The sequence below is a fragment of the Oxyura jamaicensis genome, chromosome 4 (genome assembly GCF_011077185.1).
Source record: "Oxyura jamaicensis isolate SHBP4307 breed ruddy duck chromosome 4, BPBGC_Ojam_1.0, whole genome shotgun sequence".
In the NCBI taxonomy this organism is placed as follows: Eukaryota; Metazoa; Chordata; class Aves; order Anseriformes; family Anatidae; genus Oxyura; species Oxyura jamaicensis.
The window spans coordinates 84,242,179-84,265,393 of NC_048896.1; the positions used below are offsets into that span (position 1 = coordinate 84,242,179).

General features: G+C 40.8%; 2 protein-coding genes across 4 annotated transcripts; both read left to right on the plus strand.

Moving 5' to 3' along the window:
* The first annotated feature begins 3,000 nt into the window (after positions 1–3,000).
* Positions 3,001–12,069, plus strand: LOC118167145. 3 transcript variants are annotated; one of them, XM_035326389.1, is made up of 6 exons: positions 3,001–3,158; positions 4,294–4,378; positions 6,630–6,959; positions 8,355–8,468; positions 8,978–9,084; positions 10,146–12,069. In XM_035326389.1, the coding sequence occupies exons 2-6, from the start codon at positions 4,327–4,329 to the stop codon at positions 10,197–10,199; spliced, it is 657 nt and encodes a 218-aa protein (XP_035182280.1). In that variant the 5' UTR covers positions 3,001–3,158; positions 4,294–4,326; the 3' UTR covers positions 10,200–12,069. The 3 variants fall into 3 exon arrangements, with proteins under 3 accessions (XP_035182280.1, XP_035182278.1, XP_035182281.1); XM_035326387.1 differs by lacking the exon at positions 3,001–3,158 and having other exon boundaries at positions 4,074–4,378; XM_035326390.1 differs by lacking the exon at positions 3,001–3,158 and having other exon boundaries at positions 4,074–4,378; positions 8,358–8,468.
* Positions 12,070–19,428: 7,359 nt separating this feature from the next.
* On the plus strand, positions 19,429–22,184 carry S100P (S100 calcium binding protein P). The gene is made up of 2 exons (XM_035324045.1): positions 19,429–19,558; positions 22,027–22,184. The coding sequence occupies exons 1-2, from the start codon at positions 19,429–19,431 to the stop codon at positions 22,182–22,184; spliced, it is 288 nt and encodes a 95-aa protein (XP_035179936.1).
* Positions 22,185–23,215: the final 1,031 nt, after the last annotated feature.

Sequence of the window (23,215 nt, forward strand, 5' to 3'; positions counted from 1 at the left end):
ATGGAAGCCTGCAGGCATTCAAATCTCTGTAGAGGGGCCATCAACCAAATGATCCAACTAATCATCCTTTCTCTTTCCTCACATGCATCAGGACAGGGAGGGAAGATACTGCAGTGCTACATCAAAACATAATAGAAATCAAGGCATTCAGTGCTCACCGACCACTTCAAACCATAGATCAGGAAGGACGCACAAAAGAAAGGAGGGTGAATATAATATTACAAGCAGAGGAAAAAGTCACGCATGAAAGCAGAACATTTGTGCTGTGCTAAGTAATCTTTGTATAATTCTGGTTGGAGTTAGGGAAGTAGCAGTCGCAGAGTGGAAGAGTTCAGAGGGCGTAGAAAGGCACTTGGGTGTTGAGAAAGGAGAACATGTGGAGAATAAAACTCATACAAGAAGTCTGAAGTCTAGAATCTTCTGAAAACACGTTGTCTTGGTCGCAGCTCCTGGCTGTGGAGCCTGCAAGATGCTTCTGTTCTGGATCTTGTGAGAGACCAGTTTATTCGGCCTGGGACGCCAAATTGTATCTGTTCTGTCATTTGGTGCAGTTTGGAGGGGTAGGAGCCTGAATGTGCTTCTGAGGTGCTGGAGTTCTACTTTGGGAGTAAAGGGTGGCTCTCAGGAAAGCCTGTTTTAGCCTCTCTCCCAGTGCACGAGGCTGCCTTTTCATGTTCTCTGCTGTCTCCAGGCTTTAGCATTGCTCAGTATCCGATACGGCTCAGGCAGCAAAAACAACTGTCAGATACAAGTAGAAGAAAACCACTTCCAAATGTCGAAGATACCAGGTTTTGCCCGTTTGCCAGTATATAGTCAGGTTTGTTACAGTGCACTTTTCTTCCCATTTCCCCGTTCTATCTCAAATAATTGCAGTTACATCCACCACAGTACACACCGGTTATGTGGGCTCACAAGAGAAATACCTCTTTGTTGGGTTTTTACTTTCTAGGAGTTCATTCACAGCCCTTACCTCATATTAAGGCCGATGCAAACCTAAACTAAAGCTAAATGAAATGGTTCCTCTTTCAAGATAGCATTTACCTTGTTTGAGAAGGTACTCTTGATGAATGTATTGATACCACTACACTGAGCAATTTTTTTTCTGTTGTGTAAGAGTTACTCTTTTAAGGGAAATTACTGCAGATCACTTCTCTAATCACTAGGTCAGGCAAAAGAATGACTTTCACTCTTAAATGTATTTGAAAATTAATTGTGGTATGCACAATTGGCCTATTTGGTTTGTTGGTCTGTGTGTGCTGTGGAGCTGTCTTTCTGCTCAGATTAATTTATTAGTCATTGTTGGAAACCAGACTGGGTGGGTTTTATATCCATGCTAATAAATGCTTTAAGAAAAGTCCTGGAGATGATATCAAATTAAGCTGGATTTTTTTTTGTTTGTTTGGGTCATAGCTGGACAAAATTAATATTGTAGATGTATCATAGAAAGCTCTGCTGACTGTAATGAGAAGTTATGAGGTCTGTTTTGCTGAAGTTGGGTACTGAATAAAAAGCCCAAGTGCTTTGCATGGTGTGCTTGAGTTAGAGGAGGGGAGGATTAGGAACAATAAAAGACACATTTCCATTTTCAGAACTTTCTTTTGGCACATCTTCAACTTTCAAAAGCGTTATGATTTGGAGAAGAGGCTGAAAGGGCAAATGTGAATTTAAACATTTTTTAAACGTTTCTAATGAAGTCTGTTTGACTTAGTACCTCAAAACTTTGTTTCAGTTAACCTGAAATTTTGGTAAATCTTCATAACAAATAAAGGTGAATGGATTTTGCTCCATCTTCTCTTTCCACTGCAGCAGGATTACAAACTCATTTGGCTACCTTGAGTTTCATGCATCCTATCCTCGATGCTGCTGCATTTAATGAAGTTTCCCAGGTGATAGAGATACCTGGAAGTGCTGCTGACATCAATACTCACATTGCAAGATTTCTAACAAATCTGATGTGTAAGTAGGGGAGAGGGGGGCTTAGATCCTCCTTAGATTTAGATGATTTAAATGTCTTTTCAGTATGCTTCAAGTGGAGTTTTCTCAACACCTTGGGTTAAAGTTTTGGGGAGATGGATTTGCACAAAGCATGCGGAAGAGACTGGCTGTAACATTCCCTGCCTCCCCAAGAATGCAGTGCCTCTGTGCCGAGCAATCATTCCCAGCACACCAGTAAGTTACACATTTACAGAGTCCAAATATGTGGATGTATTTTCAAAGGATTAGCAAGTTTCAGATGAAGAAAGCAAGCTGAAAATAATCTTTCTATAGTAAATATCTTCCTGACCCCCAGTGTGATGCACTTCTCTGGCAGCCCAGCTGGCTTAAGAAATTTTCTCACCATATTTTTCTACCCCCTCAGTAGTACCACGATGAGAGTTTTGGCAGTTGTGTTGTAAACTGGTACAGTGAACTAACCCGGGCTAAATATAAACTTATTTCCCAACCCCTTTTTCTGTGTGCTAGTTCATTTCATCTCTGACAGTAGATGCTATAGATTAGAACCAGAGCATCTTTCAGAGTAAATATAAACTGCCATCAGCACTGTTGGGAAAGTTTCACCTGGTCTCTAGACAAAAGTATTCTGTCTGCTAGAGCTGCCAAGCTCTATACTTCAACACTAAATGCACAAATGTACATATTTATATACAATAAAAGCTAACTTCTCCTGTGGGTTTACACGTGTACTTGACATAGTCTATGCTAAAGATAATGTGAATGTCAATACTAATACAGGTAATGGAATTAAATAATATCATTAAGTACAATTTATTTAATATATCCTTTAAATCACTTCAATTTAAAGATATTTATTTTGTCCTCACTAGTGTAGCCAAGTGGATAGCATCAGATGGGGATAGCCTACATCAAAGTCCTAAAATTCATTGTCTTTGTGACATGTTTATCTTTGCTGTTATCTTGAGGGTGGTTTTGTGTTTAACCTGGCAATGTAAATGACACTGGAAACTCCTTCAGTAAGGCAGATGCTGAGAAGCAGGCAGACTGATGCATCATGTTTTGTTGCTGACAAATGAGAACAGTGCTTCAGGCTTTAAATGTGGCTGTGTCTTTGTTACAAATAGCAGTTCTGCTGTTCTGGACATGTGCCTGGTGCTGCTAAAGCCAGATGTTAGCACTAGAACTTTTCGTGGATAAGACAGGTTTGTGTCAAGTCCTTCATTTAACCAATTCATGTTCTATTTTATTTATCTATTTTTAAAACTTCTGTCACTGCAATTTTGATGTAATACAACTGAACATGTTTGTGGAACAATTTGGTGTGGCCTGCTATTTTTACATTTGAAACATCTTCTGTCAAGGGAATAAGACTGGATATGTTTTGTCTTCCCCATTTCTAGCCAGACAGTATAAGCGATTCTGAATTGGAGCCAAAAATCAGTGCTGGAAAACATTAAGCACCATACAGTTGTCTGTATTTAAAGATTGTATTTTATTTTTAATAATTGGAGGGAGATGAGTTTCATCAACATGGTCGTTAAGTTAATGACATAACTGCAGCTTATTTTATATAACCCATGCTCACAATCTTCCCCAGCCAGACCTTAGGTAATATACAAGACACTGATAATGCATGAAGGCAGCAGCACCGCAGTGCTAATAGTAGGGCACGTGGCATGCACAGAGTAGAGTCCTGCATCGTCTCCTGCTGGTTGTGCGCAGTGTTGTGCCCGTTGTGAGCGCGGTATCTGAAGTCAGCCTTTTCCCAGTGCTCTCCACAATGGGACTATGCTGCTGTAAAGGCAACAGGAGGAAAAAATAGGCAAGATTTCAGCAGGATGACAATGAAATGTGTAATAAAGAAAGACAGGAGTAATACTTGGTATCAATGTAGCGTATGTATAATCATGGTCTCTTTGGCTTTGGATAAAATCACTCTGTTTGGATGGAAGAGTCTACGGACAAGTATGGAAACAGAGTACCCAAAGAAGCCTAATCTTCATAAAATTAAGGATTGCAGAAGTGCCATGCTAAACTTTGAAATGGAATTTCTCAAGTATTGAAAATCAGCTCTTCATGTCATACAAAAAAAGAGGCTCGCCTGCCGGTGTGGAAAGGTAACCCATTATGGCATGAAGGGATTTTCTATAAATGTTCTGATTTCAGATGGGATAACTGGCCTGCGAAGCAGAGGCATCTATGACTGCAATCTCAAAAAAGAGTGTAGGGAAAAACTGGGTTGTGTGTAGGTCTCTGTCGTCACCACAGGAGGGAAGAGGAAGCTGGGTTACGAATCTGACACGCTTTCATTTGTTGTTTTGCTGATCTTCGACAAAGACAACCTGATGCAAGTACTAATAATCCTGCGTGATGATCATAATTTCACTGAAACTTCTTTTGACAATGTGTTTTGGCTCCTTAGGTAAGTGCTGTTCATTGCTTTCCTTTCTTTATAGTTAGTCACTTGTAGTACTTGAGCTGGATTTAGAAAAAGGAGAAGAAAAATGTTCTCAAAGTATATCAGCCTCAGATAGACTTGTGTGTGTGTATGAGACAAAGAGAATGCAATGTATATTATCATAATGTAGAGATCAAAGTCTGTGGGTAATCAAAAAGCATTTTTACCAAGAGATTGTTGTGGAAAAAGTGTAGAAGAACAAATCTTAAACACCCAAAATGATGCTAGGTTACTGCAAGCACTGTTTCTGTTAGACCTTTGCACTTGAATATTTATCGTAGCAAACACATTGTAGAGTTTTAAAACGTTGAGATCATGCAGGTACTGAAATATGAGGCAGGTCAGGTTTCATTTTTCTTCTACACAAATTGTATTGGATAATACTGAATGCTTGTTGTCTAACCTTAAAAAAGTAAGACGGAAAGAAAGGGAGAAAAGAGCTGAAGCAACGGCAAAAAGATGTTTTTAGTGGTGAGGTTTTCAGAAAGACAATAAAGCAACAAGACCAATATAACAAAGCCAATATAACAAAGACAACTGTGTTTTAAATGACAAAACAAGTGAGCAGAGGAACTGAAATTAATGATCGGTTCTTTGAATAGCTTCTAAATTGTTGTTTATATACCACAATTCTTTCCCTTATTTTTCTGTTGTTTATTACCCCTATACTGTCCATGTTGTTCTCTGCTTTTAGTTTAGGCAGATACCCTGTTTTAGTCTACATCTTAACGCAAAGTAGTGCTGTTATGCACACATTGACAACAATAAATATACTGCCTTCTTATTTGGAAGGAGCCTACGTGGCAAGTGAAAAAAAGGTTGGCTTTTAACATCAAGTGCTCATAGCTCATGATAGTAATTCACACTGCTTTTACAAGCCTCTGCTGCTGTTTTTTCTCCCATCCATATCCAACAAGAGGTTAAGATATGTCTGTGAGAGGGGTCTGGGTTCTTCACAGTGCAGCTGGGAGCATTGGGGTGGTTGAAATGGAGCTGTTGTTGAGCACTGCTCAACATGTTGAGCACTGCTCAACAAATGGAGCTGTTGTTGAGCACTGCACAGTGGAAAAAAATAGAGGTGCCAAAATCCATTAGGTATGATGAATATTTTCCATCTAATAAGTGCGAAAAACAGAATTTATGTAATTCTGATAAAACTTGGCATTTTAGGACCAGATAAGGGCCAAATTATTGCATTCCTTATATATTGTTGTAAAGTGAATCTAAGTTACAGGATAAAAACTGGAAGAAAATCATGCAGGTTATACTCGCTATGAGTAGTTCCTTACTTCAACAGTACACATGCTAGAAGAAAAACAATTCTTCACACAGCGTAAGTATCATAGAATCGTAGAAATTAATGGTCTCAGCAGTCTGAGAATAGATTTTGTGATGTCAATGTTATTAGAATTGAGGGGGAAAAAAATGAAGTTATCTGATAACCACAGAGTAATCTCCTATCAGAAGAACATTTTGTACATTGTTGCACATTACTTCATGTAGATAACCTTGCATCTTGTCAGCAAGTAATGAAGAGATTCAAAGCAGGAAAGGTTTGTTTTCCTCTGATACTGTCCGAGTCACACTTAGCTAGAAGTTTTGCCACAGGCCTTATGAAATTACTGTTGTCTGAGTGGAATACTAAACCACTTCTGCAGCAGCAACTTAAAATGAATGAAGTTTCAACAAAAGTACAGAACCCAAAACAAAAATGCTGTAATTCTTGTCACTAATTAGAAGCAGGGCAGGACAAGAACTCCTACATAGTGACAAAAAAAATGTCGTGTTTTTTTCTTTCATTTTGATGAGTATTTCATTATTGATGAATCATTCTGGATGATTCCTTTTGGTCATTCTTTATCTGGCAGACAAAAGCAGAGTGTTTAATAAGTTTCAAGCTCAACTCTTCTAAAAGCTTTTTATTTTTTTTAAAAAAGTGTGTATCAGCAAGTACAAAGAAAAACTTTGTGTTATGCGCAAACAATGATGGAGGGATTAATGCACTGACTGAAAGTTTCCTTTAGCTGTAATGTAATTGCCAGTATTTAAGACAGAAGTGGGTAGTAACTAATGTTTAAAAATTAATGTCGTAATTATTTTATAGTATTAGCATTTATAGTATTAGCATTATTTTAAATACTACGATTGTAGATATTACAGGTGTTATGTCATCTTGCCTCTTTCATTTTAAATGTATGCGTATTTCTCCCACTAGCTACAGGTCCCAATAATTTAACAGTCATCCAAACACCAACAAAAATACATCTGTCAATTGGAGACTCCACTGAAATTGCCTGTATTTGGGAAAAATCAATTATAAGATATAGAATAAGCTGGTATCTTGTCACTAAAGAGAATGTCACCAAAACTATATCATCAAGCCTTTTCTATTTACCCAACGTCACCCATGGCAACAAGGATGTGCTAGTGCTAAAAGCTGTCAATGTAAATGACACTGGATTTTACTACTGTGAGATAATTATTGAAATACCTTTCTGTAAAAAAATCTGCGGAAGTGGAACAACACTGATCATTGAAGAGAAAGGTAAGCTAGCATGAGCATGTGCGTGCCTTAGATTGTCATCATAGTCTTCAGTCTGAACTGTTACACATTTCCTCCTTCTCCCACATACTTCTTTCAACACTGAACATCTCAAAATGAGTGATATGAACAGAGGGAGGGAGGACTTGACTGACTCCTTATGACAATCAACTTACGGTCTCTGCCTTAACATCCCCAGTGTAAGGCATTTGTTTTATTTTCTAAGGGTTTTTCTAAGAAGAATTAGTACTGTTAGGATCCACAGTCTGTGCATCAGAAGTTTGTGTATCAGCAGTGTATTTCATAAAAGACCCAGACACAATCCCTTCTTTAGAGGGATCCAGTAAGGTAGACGTGAGACGATGAGTTTATCTGATGTGTGGTGGGGAGCTGCTGAAATAATCACGTGGTCACTCTGTTCAGTAATATGCATTTTATTTATTTTTATTTTTTTTAATGTGTTCTTAATAATAAAAAATGGGGAGGAGTCAAATCAATGTGGGAGATGTATAATGTCTATGAGAATTTTTGTCCATTGAGTTATGACAAATTCTTTCCTGCGGCTGTTGTCTTTAAAGGTTAGTATGTGACATTAATAGAAGGGAACAATTAAGGTTCCAGTTCTGAATTAAGCACTGAGAAGCATTAATACAATGAGTATTCATTCACAATTAAACTTATAGGCAGTGAGGATGAGATACTGCTTTACCTAGCATCAGAGAGTGTCATACCTAGAAATCAATTTACCTCACTTCTGTTACACAGCTGTCTCAAGATACTGTGCATCACTTCCTGAAAATGCTGATCTTTCTTTTTCTACCTCTCAGTTATAGAGAAAGACTAGGTGACTAGTTCTGACCAGACCTTTAACGTTATCACATATCCGATATTAACTGCTTGAGCCATGGGAATTAACCCTTCTGCTCATCCAGACCAGACCAGTTTTGGACACTACTTTACATTTCTAACCAACTGGTAGTCCAAATGGAAGCACAAAAATGATCAAAAATTTAAAAAATACCAATGAATGTTTGGAGAAAAAAAAAAAAAAAAAGTGAATGAAAGTGTTTTTCTTAAAGGAATTAAATGATATGATCTATCATTTGGTCAAGTATTAGTAGCTTTAGAGCAGAGCAGAAAAGATTCAGATTCACTTGGTGGGAGGAGAACAACTTTCATTACTGTAGGAACAGTGAGCTATAGGAGGGATTGACGTTAATGATCATCATGTAGGCATCCATCAGGAATGAAGTATGGATGACCTTGCACATGGGTAGGGAGGATAGACTAATTCACTCCTGAAGTTCTTTCAGTTCTTTTGTTTTATTTTGTTGTGATGTTTTTCTTCAATTGTGTCTTTGAGTTGTGTATAACTTTACCTTAAAAATGTAATTGCAGAAGCTCAGTCATCGGAGAAGAAAGTTTTGGCAGTTTGGGCCATCGTTCCTTTCTTAGTGGCAGTGGGAATCTTGTATTGCTGCTACAAAAAGAGACGGAACTCAAAATTTTCTGGTGAGTGGCAATATTTCCATTAACACATAGTTTCTAAGCTGAATGCTTATTTTGAGGTGGCTGAACAGATGCGCTTCAGGCATCACTGAGAAGAATTTCAAAGTATAACTTCTGCTCACCTACTCTTGCCTGCCAATGGGTGCCTCGAGCTGAGCAAATTGAGAGGAGGTATCAGAAGGCACTGCTCACTGAATGTTCACTGTTCAAGTGAACATTCTTGCAGCCTCTTGCCTCTGTTATTTCTCTTTCCAGAGTGATTACTTAAAAAGCAACCTCCAGAATAACCAGATCTCCATCGCATGAGGCATGCTGAGAAACCTGGAGGTAGCTGATTTCATCTGCAAGCTGAATACTGCTCTAGCACCTGTCATTGACTAGTCATACAGGAGCTCTTCACTCTTCATTTCAGTGCTCTATACATCTCTTTACATTTACTCTGGTAAACTTACCAGTGTGAATCTGGAAATGGACAATAAGGAAGAAGTGACCATAACTTTCCTTTTGCTAAGGTTCTGCCCCACTTCCTGTGCCAGAACGAGGGCGTCGAGAGGAGCAGACCCTTGAGGCAGCAGAACTTTATGGGAGAAATGAATCCACCAGTGAAGAAGCCGAATGGGTAAGTAGTTTATAAAAACACTTTATCTTGGTTTAAAATATGTATATTATATATATATGTGTATGTATATATATATTTAATAAGTGCCAACACTCTGAAATAAGGAAAAAGATGGTACATACTAGGAAAGTATTGGATTATGCTTTTATGGTTATATTTAATGGCTCTCTTGAGTCTGGAAAGAGAGGCAGCAAAAAGTGGAGTACGTCAACAATGTAAAGACAGCATGGAAGAAATGTAGAAGTCAAAAATGGCAATAATGTCACTTGTGTGTTTCTCTCTCTCAGGAGATTCATCCCATATTCCTTGAGTTGAGATGCTCAGGGAGTGATTCCCCAGTGGTTCTGCCAGTTGCAAGGGCATCTGTCCCTTGAGGAAATTCCTGAAGCAGCTGATGATTTTTTCCACTGCTAAATTTTGCAGGTTCCAGCTTAAATCTAAAGTTTGCTGTAGCTTTAATGCAAACTCCCAGTCCCATGGAAGCACACAAAACCCACTCTCCTGAGGGCCTATGACTGTGCAAAAATGAGTGGAGGCATGGTGCAGATGAGTTAGCCATGCTTCCTCTTTGATATTCAGCAACCGGTCTCTGTTGGTGATCTGAACATCTGTTATTAAAGCAAAAGCAGTAAACCTCCATAATGAAGTGATGGCTTTTTGTCTTCATGCTTTTACAACATTTACCTTTTCACTATTTTACAGTCAGATTTCTTTATTATTATTATTTTTTGACGTGTCTGTGAGCACAGACCTGTGTGCACATTTCAGAGAGATCACTATTTTTCAGGTTTTGCTAAAGAACTTACTTGAAGTTCCAAATTTCTACATATGCTTAGAAAATGAAAATAGGATGATTTTTGCACAGTCCAGGATCCAAAGCTGTATCCAAATACTAGAGCAGAATTTACCTTTACAGACTTTACCTTTAAGTGTTAGCAATGAGGCACTCTTTCCCTTTGAAATTATAACTCCATGGTTCTGTGATGTGTCTTGAGTATAAGTTCCTTTTAAATAGGCTTTACTGGTAAAAGTTTTGACTGAAGTTTTCCTTGCTTTTTAAGGCTGTGTCTACACTTTATGAATCACTTGATTCTTTTTACAATGAATCTAAATAAAAGATGACAAATCCACCATCACTACTGTATCCAGTGCAACAGATGAGCAAATCCCACAACGAGGGCAGCTGCAAAGTGTAGAACAAGAGCGAGGCGAGGATCTGCCATCTACTTTGACATTTGAAACTAAAGGACCATGTAATAAATACAATATGGTTAAACATTTTATGAAACTGAAAACATTATAATAATATGCTGCTGAAAAATGAGTTTCCTGTGAGAAGCATGCAAGAGGGACAATATACAAGAAAAAAGGTTGGTTTGAAAGAATTTTGAATGTTTTGTCACTTTATTGTAAGGAGTCTAAATTTTGAGAGAATGTAAGTTTAGAAGACTGTCTTCAACTCTTCCCCCTGTTTCCAGCGTGCAGGAATAATAAAGGATGTATTATACTTTGAAAAATCTTCTGGACTGAACAACTTTCTCCAACAAAAGCTTGTCTTTAGGCGGCCCATGTATACATAGCAGAAGGTAATGAAAAACTGCACATCATGGTCATCACTTGAATAAACAGACAATACTACACATAGGATGAAGTCCAGTCTCTGAGAAGATCATCTGTGCTGACCACATCATAGCAAAAGTGGTGTGCCAGGAGGCTTTATGTTGCTGTGGAAGGGCACTATTCATTCACAGTGCTGTGAGAAGTCTTCCAGGGAAGGTAGTCTCCTATGTACAAAGAAATACTTGGTTTAAATGAAGTTATATATAATATAGTTATGTATAATTATTGCCTGCTCAAGGGGATTTGTCTGGAACAGATGTGAATGCTAACACTTTTTCCCCTTTTGCCAGCTCTAAAACTTTATAAAATCGCTGAAAGACTAAATCAAAACTGAAAATGTAAGTAAAACCTGGCTTCCAAGGTCTGATCAGAGGTGAAAAGCATTGAGAGCAGAGCGACTGGCAGTTGTCCAAGGACTGCCAACTACAAAGAACAGATATCGGAAATGTGAATGTATTTATGTGACAGGGTTGTTTCGTCCTCTGAAGGATTTTCAGAGCTTAGCTGGAGGTGAGAACATCTTGATGATGATGTAGGGAGAAACAGCTCCACTGCTCTTACAGAAGTTTGTTGCAACCTGGGCAATGCAGTAGGCACAGACCAGCTTCCCCAAAGGCTCTGAAAGCAGTTGGCAGTGTCTAAATGTGACTTGCTGCTCAGCATCCTGCAATGAAATCTTTGAGGCTGTACAGCACAGCTCGTGCTCTGACTCTTCCCATGCTATAGTGACTACAGTTGGCAAAGCTAGTTCTCAGAGTGCTGTAGCTCGGCTTTGGCTCCCTACCTGGTGTGTGTCGTGGTCCCTGCCCTGAGGCATCCTGCAGGCTGTGCTGCTGTCCAAAGTACTCTGTAATTGCTGCATTGTGAACGTATCCCATATGAGAGAAGCAGTTTCTTATACTGCATCTGATACTACAATATATGTATAAATTAAATAAAGCAAGAGGATTTTTTTTTCCTCCTTCTGAACTTCAGTCACTTTTAAATCTTATTAATTTTTGTCCTGAAACTCATTACATTTGTTTCCTGTGCTGCATGGTGAAGTACTACCCTGTGACATATTCTTTTGAAGTCCACAAACATGACTCTACTGGATTTCTGCAAGCCCTGTAACTTTGTCCCCCACACAAGAAAGTCAAAATCGGTAAAAGGGCTGATGACCTTCATACCAGGTCAAGGAAGCTCTCTGTTATGCATCAGAGCAATAAGTGGGTGTGGTAAAGTTTGGTTACTCCATGTATTGCTGATTATTTCTATATGTAAGCACTGTGAGAAAATGTACAATATTTGGGGAATTTTTCAAGGAAATCTACCAAATGTGGCTTGGTGGCAATCTCTTAGTCTGTGAATCATATTTTCATAAAAACACCATAACAGAATGTTGATTAGATGTGGTTCCTACTAGCAGAGTCTCACCTTACTAACAGCTGCTTGTGTTTTGTATGTTAACATGGTAATTTCCAACATTTGGCAGTTGAAGATTACCCCCAGTTTATCTTGACCTATGAGCCCTCAGGCTGTTTTCAGAGCTCCAGCTGGTGGCCCAACTCAGTCCAAAGGACTTCGACACCTGTGCATCATTGTGTATCACCTTTCTCTGTTCCTGTACCACTTGTAAGTGACAAACCCTGCCCCAGGCAGGCAGACTTGTCACGCAGACTTTACCTTCTTCATGGTTGTTTTGCTAGATTTAAAAGAAAAAGAGTTCTTGAAGAGAATCCTGGGCATTTATTTTTAGCCAGTGTTGGTGGTCATCATCTCTTGGACAGGCAGCTGTGAAGTGATGTATCCAACAGTTTAGTTTGAGTTTAAAGTCTTGCTTTAAGCACAGGCCAAAACACTAACTTAAGGGCAAGACTGGCACAACATTTTCTAAAGCCTTGTATGTCTTCTGCTGTGCTTTCAGTGTCTCAGCAAAGCACTGGGCTTACTCCTAGGCCTACAGCTGAAGCTCCCTCTCTGTTTTTGTCATGCTCAGGGCACTGGTTTGGAGCACTGGACTTCTCAGTCTCTTCTATTCAACTTGAGACTGCTGCCCTCAGCTCTTCCTCTTCCTGCTCCATTGCACACAGATCCAACCTTGATTAATCTACCTGGCTCTTGGGCAGCCAGTCATAGCAGCTGATACGGATTGTCTCAGTCAAACCACGCTTACTTTCCAAAGTAGTCCTTCATAGCATCTGTAGAAGAGTCTGGAACAGTATTTCTGCCTGCATGTCAGGCACCCGTGGTAGCAGGCAGGATGAGGCGGAGCCCCAACCACCATTCTGGCTAAATCGTCTTGTTTTTGTGTGTGATGCTATGACTAATGATTTTGTGTCTGATAATGGTGCTTTCAGAACGGCAGTGACATTAACTTGCTTGAGTACAATTCATTTGAAACCTGGTTTTATCTAAAGTGATTTCTCTGTACTGCTGACATCAAGAACTATTGCAAAGCTGCCACTGTTCACAAAAACACAACACCTACCGCCCAGGCTTAAATTGACTTAAGGAAGCCTGTGTGCATTAGTTAAGAACATTCTCAGTTTAAAAACACTCATCTGTTAGGCAGCTGTACCACTGGATCCAGGCTACATCTATAGAGAAAAGCCAATCTACGCAAACAGGAAAGGTCTTATTTGAATAGTAATTCTTGCCTAGTTCCTCGTGTTGCTTAGGAAATAAAAGTTGAAATCAATACTTTGTCTGAGATAAAATGTTTTGTTTGGTTTTCTATTAAAGACTATGATCCTTAACTACATCACCAATTTAAGGAAAAATACTGCTCTTACAAGAAGCACCTGAGGAGGAACTGGTGTGTGTCATGGGGTCCATATGGTCTGTGTTTCCGCTGACCTAAGGGCTTCTTGTTTTTATTCTGGACCTTCAAACCTAAAGGCAATAGTGTGTGCTGCGTTTATTTCAGTCAGACGCCAAACCAATGTCTATTGCCACAGCCTCTGTAAACTACAGCAGAAACAAACTGGAGCAAATCTATAATGTGATCAGAATTTATTTTTGCCGTTATGCTTGTATTGGGTGGTTACAATGAGGACAGCCATAGGCATTTTTTTATTGTTTAGTGTCATCTTGTATTGCTCTTCTGGGAACAGGAAACAAAGAAAATACAACTGAAAATTAGATACGAAGATCAAAAGAACACTAATCAATTTCCCTGAATGTGAAAAAGGGCTGCTGATAATATATTAACACTTCTTATTTTTCTGTGTAGTATAAAATACTATCATGAGAGGAATGGTTCTGACAAACCAGTACTTTCTAATAACAGGGCTTTGGCTGTGGTGGGCTGGTGCTGTGGGCTGATGGGCTTTGGCCGATGGGATGTGACATCCTTGTTCCTCTGGCCAGAGCAGAGCTGTGTGGCAGGACTCAGCAAAGCCCTGCAGTCATGTTAAAGGGAGAGCATCAGTCATAGCCAGGAGAGTCGGTATCCAAGTGGGAGCTGAGACCATGGCCTGCATGGGTTGCAGTGTTGTTCTGAGGGTGGAGGGGGGTGGAGACCATCAGAGAGACCAGGCAGAAACATCGTACATGGCTAGAGCTGTACTGACCAACGTTACTTGAGAACTTTTTCTCGGTAAAGTATCAGATCTACAACGGTAGAGGAGTATAGAAAGGATAAGGCAGAGACAGCAAGTGCAGTGCCTGTGTTCAGCATTGTTACTGCAGTACAGACAGAAGATAGAGAAGTTACACAAGGTAAGGGTTCAAGATACTAACAAAAAATTGGGTCTGCCTACATCCGCTCTGAAATGCTCCATGCTCTGTTATCTGCTCATGTGCTTGTCTTGTCCTAAATGTCAGGCTCCGTGAGCTGGGGTGAGGTATCTGTGCTGCCTGCTGCAGTGGAATCGCAGTCCATGGTTAGGGCTTCTGAAACTGTGTGAAAATAAATCATGTAAGCAAGAGATAGGGGTTGTGCTCTGTTACTTCATAGCCTTTAATTCTGGAAAGAGAAAAAAAAGATAAACATCTCTAACAAACACAGCAGAAAAGGTTAAGTGGTAAGTTGACAGACACTACAAATATACCCCTGGCCTGACTGGGTTTGCTCAGGCAGAGTAGCTCTCCTTTCTCATGTTAGCAGCCGTACAATATTAAATACAGTTGGTCCTTTTAAGTTTTTTTACACACGACCTACCTTAACCAGAACAGTCTAGAGCTAAACTACATCGGGCCTGCTATTGAGCAAGAAAGGAAATGGAAAAAGCAGCTCCCGTGTCACTGAAGCGGGGGGAAAGTGACCTGAGAGCCTCTGGGCAGAAAAGCTGGCGGCTGGTTTTCGGCTCGCCCTCCCGCTGCAGCACGGCAGCGGAGCTCTGAGGGCAGTGGGCACTAGGCCTGGGCCAAGGGTGGGCACCGCAGGTGGGCCGAGGATGTCTCCAGGGGGCCGTAACCTCCCTTCTGGCCTCGGCTGGTGTCACTCTGTGCCAGCATAGCCGAGAGCAGTGTGTTTGTCGCTCATTGTTTCTGCTTTGAAGCTACGTAATATTTTAACAGAGAACCGGCGTGCTATATTTTGGTGGTCTTTCACCTCTGCTGTGGTGCTGTGCTGGAAGTTCACCTCATGAACTATGTTAAAGTGACTCCTGCTGAGCGCTCCCCACCCAGGGATGTTTCACTATGGAGCTTTAGTTAACCGGCAGAGGGTAGGCCCGACAGGGTGCCAAGGGGAGCAGGGCTTAGGGCAGGGTCTGGAAGGCAGCAGGGACCGTGGGGTCCATCACAGCCAGGCAGCTCCCAGTCCCACAAGCAGGAGAAGGAAGGAGGGCAGAGCAACGTGCCAGCAGGGCATGAATGCAGGGAGGTGAGGGCAGAGGGCGTGGAGATCGCGGTACCCAGGACACGGGATGGATGGGAATGGAGCAGGACACGGGGTACAACAGCAGCTGGAAACTAATGTTCATTTGGTGTCTGCTTTGGTGACCCAGGCTGAGCAGTACACACCTGGCACAGCTCTGTGCATGCTGAAGTGAGCCCTGAAGCTGAATATTCTTTGAGCTGCAAGTAACTGCCAGCCCATAGCCCAGGCCTCCTGTCCTTCTGAGGCATTTTTTAGCTTGTGACATTTTAGACAGAGATGTCAGGTGTGTCCTACTGGAAGGTGGCTCATACAAATTAAGAATACACAGGAACATACAACTCAATGCTCCTGTATTTATCCATTTTAGAAATGAATGCAAAGCAAAACCTAGGATTTTATAAGCATTAGGGTAGGGCAACTCACAACTGGACTGCCCGCATGAGAGTGGCTGAGGACTCGTAGTGCATAGAAATCATGACTGAAGCACTTGAGTGGACAACTTCTGTTACCTTGGGGTACAACCTCTCTTTCTGTCATTACAATAAGAAAACAAAAGTGGTCTTGGAAGTCTTAATATGAACCTTAAACCTGAATATAGAAATCCTGTAAAGACCATCCAGGAAATTATTTGATCATGGACTGAAAACTAGACAGAAGTATTTACACTGTAAATATTAATTTACTGTCTGTAGCATATTCATTGATTTTACAATCTAATATGGCTAAATCTAGTGCACTAGTAAATGTGTTTAAGTAGAGTCAATATACAATGATAAAATACATTTCTCATGCTCCAGCTTTGCCTGACGGCAGTACTCTAGCTTTCAACTCGGAAATTCACAGCCAATTAATTGACCTCAGTCTTCATAATTTTACCTATCTTTAAACTTAATTTAAATAGTATGTGACTTTAATAATTGGATTTGTGAAATAAATGTTAAGGGTATTTTGAGAAGTAAATGATAATAAAAAGATAAAGACTAATGCATGTGGAAGAACCCTCAAAATAGCTAACAGAACTGATTGATCATGTCACCGAGCATCACATGTGCTGGTAAGACCTTCCTTCCTGTTTACACATCACCGTTGCCTGTTTAGTTTAATCTCTTTGTGTTTTGCAGAACAACGTAGTAGTTGCATCATTTAGACATATGTAAATTTGCCGTGCATTGTGGAAACAAAATGACCTTTAAAAATCATTACCCAGACTTACAGCAAGTATTCATAGTCAGTGCTAAGGAAATCCCCACTCTTCACTAAATGAAGTGTGTTGGTAGGTTAAATTCAACAGAATTTAGCCAGGAGGCTTTTCCAGGAGGCTGGAAAAGATTTTTTTTTAAGTATATATAATTTTGTCCAAGTGTGGAATATACAATGCTTGTTTTTGAGTAAAATGCTACCCTCACACCAAGAGAAAAATAAAGTGCTTTTTAGTACTGCTGCTGAGATGGAACTTATGAAAAACAGTGAATTCATCATTTCAAATTGTGCTTTCTTCCCCCTGTGCTTCTTACATTCTAATACATAACAGATTTGTGAAAATTGTCAAAAGGTTGTTCTCCTGTAACTTCCTGAACCTTTTGGAATAAATGTTAAGGGATGATAAGCTCTAATAGAATTTCAACTTTTAATCTGTCCCAGTGGTGACTGTGACACAAATGGCTCTTCAGAGCTGATAAACGTATTTATTCAGACTTTTCCAAAACAGAAGCTGCTGAGAAAAGCATAAGATAAAATTTATTCTCAAAGAGAAAATCAACACAAAGTCACACAGATCTCATGTAAGCCTGAATGTCTGGCCAAGTGCCATGAAATTTAACTATCTGGATGGTTTTTGGAAATGACTGGACCTCGCACATTAGTATCATATTAATAATTTATTTTTTTGGCTCAAATCAGGGACAGCAAGACCTAATTCTGGATAAACCCTCAGTAAGACCTCACCCAAGCTGTTGTCTATACCGTTCCTTGAAGAAAGAAACCTGAGAGAAGTGACCAATGGCAACTATTTGCATGAAAATAATAATATAAAATTTAACCAAACCCACAGGAAATGGCTTATCTCACAGGGAAGCTGGATAGGTGTCAAAACACTTCTTGCTCTCCTACAAAAACCTCCTATTGTGCTCTTCTTTGTTTTTGTGTTTTGTTCCTATTTTGCCAACAGTTGTAATAGTCTGTTTTGTGCCTTGTGCTCCAAGCTGCTATTTTTAATGAAAAACAAATTAGAAGAAAATATTTAAACAATACAAAAAGTGTGAATTGAAAAGTCTGAGCAGCACGTATGTGTGTGCATGTGCATGAATACAAATATACCATGTTGAAAAAAGAGAAAAAGCAGATGTAACGTGACCTTTCCATTTGTAGAAATTCAGGTCCTGTGGTTTATTTTGTGTTATTGCACGTTTGGAGGCACCTCCTCAAAAACTGCGTCACCTCTGTTCACACAGAAAAGTGGGTCAAGAAGGAGGATATCTTTTCTGCCAGGTTACGTGACAAAGGTGTGGCCATAAAGACATATCCTATTGACTGAAGCTAATGATCTCCCCCTCTCCATCTTTTTTTTAGGTGCTTTTCTTTTTCTCTTCCTCTGCATTACTAACATGAATGAAAATGATTCAAAGACATGAAAATGAGTGAAGCAGACACCTTATTTTGTTGGGGTTTCTTCCAGAGGGAGGAAATGATTTCTCTCCAATGGCCATGTTTAACATTGATGTTACAGATGTGTGTCAAACAACGACGAGTTCATGGCCCTCAGAGCACCAGCGACTGCCACATTGTGTGCATGCAAACACCAGACAATGCTCATTGCTGGCGAGGCCTCATTGTTTGCTTTCTTCTTCTTCCTTCTGAGGAAAACCACAGGTTTCAACAGGCACTTTAATGTAAAAACCTTCAAACTTTACCGAAAACCATTACCCATTTAATGCAAATCAATTGCAACTATGTCATAAGGCTGAAGCCATGGGAACAAACAGTTCTTGTGAGCTGCTTGAATAAAAGCATGCAGCTTGAGGCATTGCAGTGGCTTTCCAGGGGATACCGGATCAGTTACCGGGGAACGTAAGAAGGAAAATCATGCTGTTGTTTCTTTCAAGGAGGTGCTAGATTTACATATTTTTATGATGTGTTGTCTTGCTCTGAGGCATCATAAATGTCCCAGAACACATTTTGTCTGATAACAAGTGGCTACGGCTGTCTGTCAGAAGAGTTAATTTTTAAAATTCTTAATTCAAAACCAATTTTGGCTAACTACTTTGTAGCATGACACAACTGGAAACTTACCTTCACATAGGCAGAGGTATGCCCAAAGACATCCAAACTCAGCCTTAATATTGGGAAGCCATAATCAGGGCCTTCTACAGAGCATGTTTCACCATGGGATGCATCACACTATTCATGCACAGTGCCCTAGTTTTGAGAGGTTCCCCCAAATTATTTTCTCACACTGCATCCACTTACTGATGGGATAGACGTAACACACCTTAAATGAGCTCCTGCATGTTTAGTGTCGCTGCCTGGCATTCAAGAGAGTGACCCTGCTGCTTGGACGGAAGTCTCAACCTGTTCCCTGTTGAGAGTAGATATACCCGGTCACCTTCTGCCCCCTGAGCTGCCACTTCCATGTAGTGTCCTCTGCTGTGTGTAGGCAGCAGCTGGAGACTGAGCTAGGTGAGTCCAGTGCATTTTGTGCCAGCCACCCCGCTGGAGCTGTGAGTATCTGTCAGTACTGAGGCATGTAGTACCCCGAGCGGCACTCGGTACACGGGTATTTGCTGACAGTTAACTGTCCCTGGTGAGCAACCACTGGACGGGACAGGGGCATGAAGCACCTCCAATAAGGCCAGTCTCCATCCTTCAAAAGAGACCCGAGGCTGTTCCAGCTGAGGAGAAAGCCAGACCCCAGCAGCAATATGTCCCAGCTGGAAACTGCGATGGGAATGACCATTGCTGTCGTTGACAAGTATGCAAAGACAGAAGGCAACACGCAAACCCTCACCAAAGCAGAACTGAAGACCCTCCTGGAAAAAGAGCTCCCAAATTTCCTCTCAGGACAAGAAGAGCATGGCATAATTTCTGTATAATGGCAAGGGCCACAGGCTGCCATAGGTGTTATACGTAACAGGGGAAGTTGAATCCAGAAACATGCAGTTGTTTGTAGAAACTTTTAAAGTACATCACTTGACTAAAAATGGTGTAAATGTAAAACTGATTCTGATAGTCAGAGGTATTCTCCATTTACCGAATTCATCCCTCAATTCGTCAGGAACACAGCTTTGAAATAGGTTGTTTTTTGTCTTCAGAATTAATCTACTTTTTATTCCAGGATTTATAACCTTATGTGATGTCACAGCTGCTGGGAAGGTAGTTATCTTGTCAGTGACTGAAGATCTTGACCGGAGATGCAGAACCGCTCCAGCTATTTCTACGCTTACTTTCCCTAGGTATTTATATCTACATACTCAGTATATGCACCAGAAGGATGCATAAACACAAAGAGCAACAGATGAATGCAGATCAAACTGTTTAGCACCTGCCTTTAATAGTAAAAGGAAGGCCTGAAAAAGTATTTTACATCACAGGTTTCCATGTATGCCTCAGGTACTTTTAAATAGTTTATATATATATATATAAATAAAACATCTCCACATAGGTATTCAAAATTCTTAATATATTATAGCAAAAGCTTTAGTTGCCTGGGAAACCAAATGCTTTTCCTTTTCAGTTGTTTTTTATTTGCTTCCCTTTGCTAAAAAATCTAGAAAATGTTTTTTAAAGTCTTGCTGTTTGCACAGAGGACTAACATTTATTTGTCAATTCAATTTTATTCTTCTTAAATGCAAAAATCTAGAATGAAATGTTCCAATGTGGCTACCACATTTTGTATCCTGTATAATTCATTTTTTTAACAACTACTTCAGGGCACTGCAGACGGTACTTGATATGAGTTAGTCTCTTTACAAGCAAGCTGCATGAAATCGTGGTATGAAATCCACGCCTGTTGGATTTATGACTCACAAATTAAATACAGATTCAATATTAAGAATAAAAATCTGGATGGCTCTGTGTGAATAGAAGAAAATGTCTCTGAAGTTATTTCAGATCAGTGGTTGTGACCCAAAAGATTCACAGTAAGCGTCCTGTTCCTGGCCATGGACTTGCATGTTAGTCATAGTGCCTCCACATGAAGTGAGTTTTACCGAGGTTTTTTTGTTTTGTTTTTTGTTTCTTCCAAGAACGTTCTGGGAAACAGAGTCCTTTAAATACACCTATATTTCTGGCTTTAGGATTAGTTACACCTGGCGGAGCTCTCAGCTGCCTGGAAAGGTCTTGAATCAGAGGCAGAAATATAAGACAGAAGGGTTGGACTAGGCTATAAAGAGTATGAAAAAAAATAATTCCCACATCGTTTCAAAAGTAATTCAGAAGCTAAAACTAGTTCATGTGCTTCACTGAATAATTTCAGCTATGCACTTATAAATTTAAACTTGATGACTGAATAGAAATAAAACTTTCCAGAACGTTGATCCATCAAATCTGGGCAATTGCTTTAACTTTTAGGGATCTAAAGGATCATATTTTTAAAGTGAAACATGAAATTACAGAATGTGATATTTAATTAGACTGTGACCAAGCAGTGCCTTCAGGTTTCAGTTCAGGCAGTCATTCCTGTAAATTCCTTGATTTTTTCCAAAAGTCTTTATCATTTCTTTCTATTATAATAGCCGATTTGGGTTTGTTTAGCTTCAACGAAAGCCCCGCGGTAGCGTCCTATGTTCCATGGGTCTCTACTGCCATCCCCTGTTTATTTTTCAAAATGCATTTTTCCTAAAATTGGAGTCGATCAGTGCCAGCACTCAAGTGAAAAAAGACCTCCTCTGAGCTTTTCTAGAAAAACCTTTTTTTTTTTTCTTTCTTTCTTTTGTCAGAATGAATACATATATATATATATATATTTTTATTTTTTTTTACTTGGCCATTGCCTTGCTTCATATCATCCTCACGATGGACTGGGCTGGTCAGGCAGGCAGAAAGATGCCAAGTGGGAAAGAATAGTTTCTTTTCTAAAGATTTCCCTGTGATGCCTGCAGCCCAGGCCCAGGGAGCACCCTGGCTTTGCTCAGGCTGTCCGCAGCCTTGCTGGGACAGCGACACTTAATGAAGCTTACATCTGACGTTTGCCCCCAAAAGCATCGTTTGGGCTTTTTCTGGGCTGCAAAGTGCACAAGCTCAGGTAGAGCCTGAAGGGGAATGGGTGGGGAACACGCAGCGTTGATCCCAGCTGTGTAACATCCTTAGGGCTTTGCATGACCCAGCTCCCAGGTGCAATAAAGCCAGGAGCATCGCAGGAGGCGATGTGCTTGCAGATGCCATTAGCACCCTCGGCATGGGGATGCCACCAGCACACACACAAACTTGTCCCCAGCACTACCCGAAGCCCCTGACCTCTGCGTGCTCCCTGTGATGCTTCTGGGCTTTGTGCAGCCCCCCACTGCAGCCCCCTCCTTTCCTTTTGCAGACAGGGAAGGACAAGGACTTTATTGATAAAGTCTTCAGGGATCTGGATGAAAATGGTGATTTCCAAGTGGACTTCAAAGAATTTGTCATCTTTGTGGCAGCTCTGACTTGCTGCTGTCATAAATATTTTGAGCAGAAAGCAGCCAAATAGTTGTCGAAATGCTCACAAGACACTGTCTTTGCCTGTGCTCCATATGGTAATGGTATGGATCCTGTCATCCCTTCCATGTACTGCGCTGCAGTTTACAAGCATGCTGGGCTGTAAAAATAAACCCTCCTGTACTTTCATCCCTGTCTTGAATGCTAAAATCTGCTCCTTTGTGGAAGAATCTGGGCTTAATGGGTCCCACTAACAAGTATGGAGCAGTTTCTCTCTTTCTCTGCTTTTTGAAATGCTGTTCTTAGCCAAAAGGCTCAATATCCACCTCAAGGGCAGGGCGGTAAACCTCTCCAAGCTCGTACAGATTTATTTCATATTACAAGATAAGGCCCTTGTACCAGTATAGTGATATTGCTGTGCAGTTGCAAGGTAGGTAGGGCTGCACACTGCAACCATAGAACCCTGGAAGGCTTTGGGTTGGAAGGGACCTTAAAGACCACCCACTTAAACCCCCTGCCATGGGCAGGGACACCTCCCACCAGAGCAGGCTGCCTAAAGCCCCATCCAAACATAACACTGAGTGCAACTGAAGCTAAGTCACAGGTTTGACCCTTTTATAACCACGTGTAGGTGGGCATATGTTGAACTGTGTTCATCCTTTTGGGAACCCACGGAGGACAGTGTGGGCCCATTGGATTACTTTGGGCTGTTTTGGGTTGTCCTTTTGCCTAGCCACCTTTCGTCCCTCAGTTGGCTATACCAACTGAATGGAGCAAGCACCACCTAAAACTTCATTCCTAACACCTCGGGCACAGGGTCCCAACGCACATTACTGGATGTGACTGATGGCTGCCTCAGGAAAGGCACTGCCCTTCTCTTCCCCATCACTGGGTGGGATCAAGCAATCGCCATCCAGGGGCCGGGAGTCCCTCGGTCCCACCAGCCCCTGGCAGAACCCCAAGCCCCACAACCCCCTTTTCCCCCATTTCCCCCTCACCACGTGTGCCCAGTGTTCACGCCAGCACCATGCCAGGCACCATGGTCACCCGCAGTGGGTGCAGCTGTTGTCCTCAAGTGCGTGT

What these genes read in the sequence shown, in the direction of transcription:
- LOC118167145 (XM_035326389.1), top strand. Translation starts at nt 4,327, where the DNA reads ATGATCATAATTTCACTGAAACTTCTTTTGACAATGTGTTTTGGCTCC. An exon ending in ACTGATCATTGAAGAGAAAG is followed by an intron (nt 6,960 to 8,354) that starts GTAAGCTAGCAT and finishes ATGTAATTGCAG; the next exon opens with AAGCTCAGTCATCGGAGAAG. An exon ending in CCAGTGAAGAAGCCGAATGG is followed by an intron (nt 9,085 to 10,145) that starts GTAAGTAGTTTA and finishes TTGCTTTTTAAG; the next exon opens with GCTGTGTCTACACTTTATGA.
- S100P (XM_035324045.1), top strand. Translation starts at nt 19,429, where the DNA reads ATGTCCCAGCTGGAAACTGCGATGGGAATGACCATTGCTGTCGTTGAC. An exon ending in GGAAAAAGAGCTCCCAAATT is followed by an intron (nt 19,559 to 22,026) that starts TCCTCTCAGGAC and finishes CCCCTCCTTTCC; the next exon opens with TTTTGCAGACAGGGAAGGAC.